This window comes from Apteryx mantelli, chromosome 19, assembly GCF_036417845.1.
Source record: "Apteryx mantelli isolate bAptMan1 chromosome 19, bAptMan1.hap1, whole genome shotgun sequence".
Taxonomy (NCBI): Eukaryota; Metazoa; Chordata; class Aves; order Apterygiformes; family Apterygidae; genus Apteryx; species Apteryx mantelli.
This window is the reverse complement of record NC_089996.1, coordinates 9119773-9124371: the sequence shown is the minus strand read 5'-3', so window position 1 is coordinate 9124371 and position 4599 is coordinate 9119773. Positions and strand designations below refer to the sequence as shown.

The following is a 4599-nucleotide window of genomic DNA, read 5'->3' as shown; positions in this document are numbered from 1 at the left end:
CGATCCCTCCAGTTTGGGCGCTCATCCCGGCGGGAGGAGGGGCCGGCCGCGCTCACCGCCCCGGGGCCGCGCCGGAGCCGCCGCCGCCGCCGCCGCCAGCGGGGCCGCACCGGAGCGGGGCGACGCTGCCGAGCGGGAGGCGACGGTGCCCGGGGCGAGCGGGCCGAGAGGAGGGGACGCGGGGAGGAGAGTGGGCAGCGGAGGGGAAGCTCAGCCGGCCCCGGGACGCTCCCCCCTGCATCCCCGGGCACCCCCCGCCCCCGCATCCCTGGCCTGCTCACGGTGCACCCTCCCCTCCCCTCCGCCCCACATCCCCCGTACACTCTCCGGGCACCCCCGTGCACTGCCGGTGCGCTCCCCGTCGCCCCCGGTGCACTCTCCGGGCACCCCCGTGCACTGCCGGTGCGCTCTCCGGGCACCCACCCTCTGCACCCCCGGTGCGCTCGCCGTGCGCTCCCCCCCCCCCCCCGTGCACTTCCAGTGCGCTGCCCGTGCACTCCCCGAGCACCCCCGGTGCGCTCGCCGTGCTCCCACCCCCTGCATCCCCGGTGCGCTCCCTGGACACTCTCTGTGCAGCTCCGTGCACACCCGGTGCGCTCGCCGTGCACCCTCCAGGCGCATCCTGCGCGCTCCCCGCGCACCCTCCCGGCGCATCCTGCGCGCTCCCCGCGCACCCTCCCGGCGCATCCCCTGCGCGCTCCCCGCGCACCCTCCCGGCGCATCCCCTGCGCGCTCCCCGCGCACCCTCCCGGTGCATCCCCTGCGCGCTCCCCGCGCACCCTCCCGGCGCATCCCCTGCGCGCTCCCCGCGCACCCTCCCGGCGCATCCCCTGCGCGCTCCCCGCGCACCCTCCCGGTGCGCTCGCAGCCATGAACGGGTCGGCGGCAGCGGGCGGCGAGGCGGGCTGGCAGCCCGAGTCGGTGATCATCCCGCTGCTCTACTCCCTCATCTTCCTTGTGGGCACGGTGGGGAACTGCCTGGTCCTGGCCGTCCTGCTGCGCAACGGGCAGATGAACAATACCACCAACCTCTTCATCCTCAACCTGGGGGTGGCCGACCTCTGCTTCATCCTCTTCTGCGTCCCCTTCCAAGCCACCATCTACACCCTGGAGGGCTGGGTGTTCGGGCCCTTCATGTGCAAGGCTGTCCACTTCTTCATCTACCTCACCATGTACGCCAGCAGCTTCACCCTGGCCACCGTCTCCCTGGACAGGTAGGAAAGGGGAAGGGGGGCTCCTTGCACCCTGCAGCTCCCCCTCTCTGGAGCCCCTCCAGGGCAGGCAAGCAGATGGGTTCCCTGGGGGGTCAAGCCCCGATTGCTGTGACGGGGGGTGAGGGGGAGAAGAGGGCACCTCTTGGGGCTCACAGGGGAATTGGGAACATTTCTCAAGTTCACATGTGCGAGGGAACGCGACCACCAAGGACCGAGTCCAAGCTCTGATACTGGGGAGCTGCTGCCAGGCAGGAGAGGGCTGGATTCAGATCCCTTTTGCCTGCTGCTCACCTGCAGGAGGTCAGACCCCACTCCAAAGCTCTGGGATCAGGGTTTATCCTTGGGATTGGGTAGAAAACTAGAAAGAAACAAAGCTTTGCCCGTGCTCCATCCCGGACTCAGAAAGCTGGCAGCCTTGGCTCTTACAGAGACGCGTGGAGAGCTGCTGCCTCCCAGCCAGCCCACGGCAAAGCAGGAGAACCTCAAAAAGGAGAAGACACTGAGATGTTTTAGCTGGGACATCTCTCTTCCCACTCTCCCCTTTTATTAGCAGAAAGCTCCTTTCTCTCCGGGTTGTGTCCCTGGTGGGGGTGACCATCCCGGGCTGGCCCAGGCAGAGTGGGGTTTAGCTGGGAAGCTTGCAGTGAACAGCAGCCTGTTGCTGGTGCCTGCACTTCACCCCGTGCTGGCTCGGCGAGGGCTGCCACGTTACTGACTCACAGCGAGAAAGAGCCAAGGATCCCCTGGAGCCGCTCTGCTGCAACGGGGAGCGCAGGGTGCTCGAAACCCATGAGATGGTGGGATGCAAAAGTCCCCTGGGAAGAGCTGGGGCAGCCCCAGAGCAGAGCTGGCTGCATCCAGCCCCATCCTTGACCCTGGGAGCCACAGAAGGAAGCGTGTCACTAAAATCTGCCCCGACTCTGTCTCTTTTGGATCTGTGCAGAGCCAGGAGGCACACAGATGCAGAGCAAGCAGGGGCTTGGCAGATCCCCTAGCTCTAGGGTCAGTTAAGGAGCTAACTAACTACAGAACTGAAAATGGAGCTACATGTCCTCTCAGCACGTGCCAGCATGAGGAATATGCTGCATCTGGGGATCTGGGGGACTTGCTCCAGCCAGTGGCACTCTAAGGCTCCTGCCTTCATATCCTCACTCCCGCTGTCACTTGTGCCAGCTAAACTAAAGATCAGGTGTGGATCTGTTGCTTTAGGAAGGGAACGGGCCAGAAGGGACCATCCCTGTCTTCTCCCTGAGCACTGGCAGGAGCAGAGTGTGTGATTGGCCTCATGGGATGGATCCCAAACTGGTGCCCTTGCCTTTGCCTGAGCTAGTGAGTTACTTGAGGTCCAAGGCAATCATGCCCCAGCGTGCTGCACAGGGAGACCCTTAGACACGCTACAGAATTGGCCCTGGAAGGCTAAAATCCATCGCTTTCGCCCTTTCTTCAGTCAGCTCCTATAGGAGATGTTTGTGCCTTGGCAGAACTGCAGTTGTGTCTCTCCTCTCCCGTGTAGGTATTTGGCCATACGCTACCCCCTGCACTCCAGAGAGCTGAGAACGCCCAGGAACGCCCTTATGGCTATTTGCTTCATCTGGGCTCTTTCCTTCATTTTCTCGGGCCCTTACCTCAGTTACTACCAGGAGTTCCAGGTGGCCAACCTGACCATCTGCCACCCCATCTGGGAGATCTCCCAGCGCAAGGTCATGGACATCTGCACATTTGTCTTCAGCTACATCATCCCAGTCCTGATCCTGAGCCTCACTTACATGCGGACTATCCGCTACCTCTGGAGGTCAGTGGACCCTCTCCAAAACATGTCAGAGTCCAAGAAAGCCAAGCGGAAGGTCACCAGGATGATCATCATTGTAGCTGTCCTGTTCTGCCTCTGTTGGTTGCCCCACCACCTGGTCATCCTCTGCGTCTGGTTTGGGTATTTTCCCCTCAATCATGTCACCTATGTGCTCAGGATCCTCTCCCATCTCATCTCCTACGCCAACTCCTGCGTGAACCCCATCGTCTACGCCCTGGTCTCCAAACACTTCCGCAAGGGCTTCAAGAAGATCTTCATCTGCCTCTTGCGTAAGAAAGCAGCCAACAAGGTGCATGTGGCACAAGTGACAAACACCGTCAGCACACTGGAGGCAGAGCTCAGCGAGGTGACCCACATCAGCGAAGCCCTGCCTGGCCGGTCCTCCACACGCTGTAGGGTCCCGTCCCAGCCCTGGGGAGAGGCAGAGCCGGTGGGACATCAGCAGAAAGCATCTGGCTCCTTCATCACCTTCAGCGTCACCTAGCAGAGCTCCTTCCCCACCCCATGGCTTTGTAGCGTCTCCTGCAGTTTCACAAGCCTGGGGATGGGCTACACTCTGCGTTTAAATGCATCAGATTTCACCCTTTCCCCTCAAATGCTCCCAAATGTCAAACTGTCCAAGTGATGCTGCTTTCTGAGGACTCAGGCAAGCGAACGCCTGAGGATCCAAGTGCAGGATTTGCTTCCCCTGAACATTTGCTGAGAGCAGAGAGATCAAAACCCTGAATCAATTTTTGTATAAAAGCACCTATTACTGTATATTGCTCATCCCTTTCCGCACATCCGAAGCTCTGCAGAGCACCCGGAGGTCACTGTAGACCTGTCAGGGAAGAAGGCCGTTTGCTGGGGGAAACACGATGGAGCAGGGCTCCTTGGACACAGCCAGCAGCAGGAGTTTGGGTTTGGGTGATGCTGGACAGGCAGGGGTGTGTGAGTTGGTGGGGACACGGGAGAGCCAGGGGAATCCATGACCTTTCTGTGCACCTCAATAAAGACCACCTTCCCCAGTCCCGTGTCCGAATCCCTTGAGGTTCGCTTCGGCTTGCTGCTCCTTGAATGTTTAAATCCTCCCTTTCCCTCCTGCTCAGGCTGAACCGGGCTGAACCGATACCAGGACTTGCTCACCCTTGGTTTCACTAGCACTTCAAAGCTGGTGCTGGAGGCATCGGGGCGGGCGGTGGGAACCTCCGACCAGAGGGAAACCGTGGGCAGTTGCAGAGGCGGCGGATGTGGGTTACATCCGAGCAGAGCCATGGAGGAGGGGATGCAGGGAGACGGCAGCGAGAGGGACAGCTCCGCGCTCCCCAGACCTGCGAACACTTCACCCCGGGTAAGCGCGGCTGCACCCACACAAGAGGCTGAACGTGACTCATGCATCCGTGCTCTTAACGCTAAAGAGGCCCCACGAGCAGCTGAACCCTGCTATAGCCGGCAGCCAGGAGCTTTATTTAAAAAACCCATCGGTTTATGGACCGAAAGAGGAACGTGGCAGGAACAGGATCAATTCATTCTTTCCAAAACCCGGCCGCAGAGCACAGATGTATGAGAGGTAAAACCGGCAACCTGCCAGAGAGC

General features: G+C 61.1%; 1 protein-coding gene across 1 annotated transcript; it reads left to right on the top strand.

Annotated features, from left to right (window-relative positions):
* Positions 1–828: 828 nt before the first annotated feature.
* On the top strand, positions 829–4022 carry GALR2 (galanin receptor 2). The gene is made up of 2 exons (XM_067308288.1): positions 829–1214; positions 2728–4022. Exons 1-2 carry the CDS (start codon positions 871–873, stop codon positions 3506–3508), a joined length of 1125 nt encoding a protein of 374 aa, XP_067164389.1. The 5' UTR covers positions 829–870; the 3' UTR covers positions 3509–4022.
* Positions 4023–4599: the final 577 nt, after the last annotated feature.

Bases quoted from the DNA above. Each gene is read 5' to 3' on its own strand.
- GALR2 (XM_067308288.1), top strand. From the start codon at position 871: ATGAACGGGTCGGCGGCAGCGGGCGGCGAGGCGGGCTGGCAGCCCGAG. The intron at 1,215-2,727 runs GTAGGAAAGGGG...TCTCCCGTGTAG, and splicing joins GCCACCGTCTCCCTGGACAG to GTATTTGGCCATACGCTACC.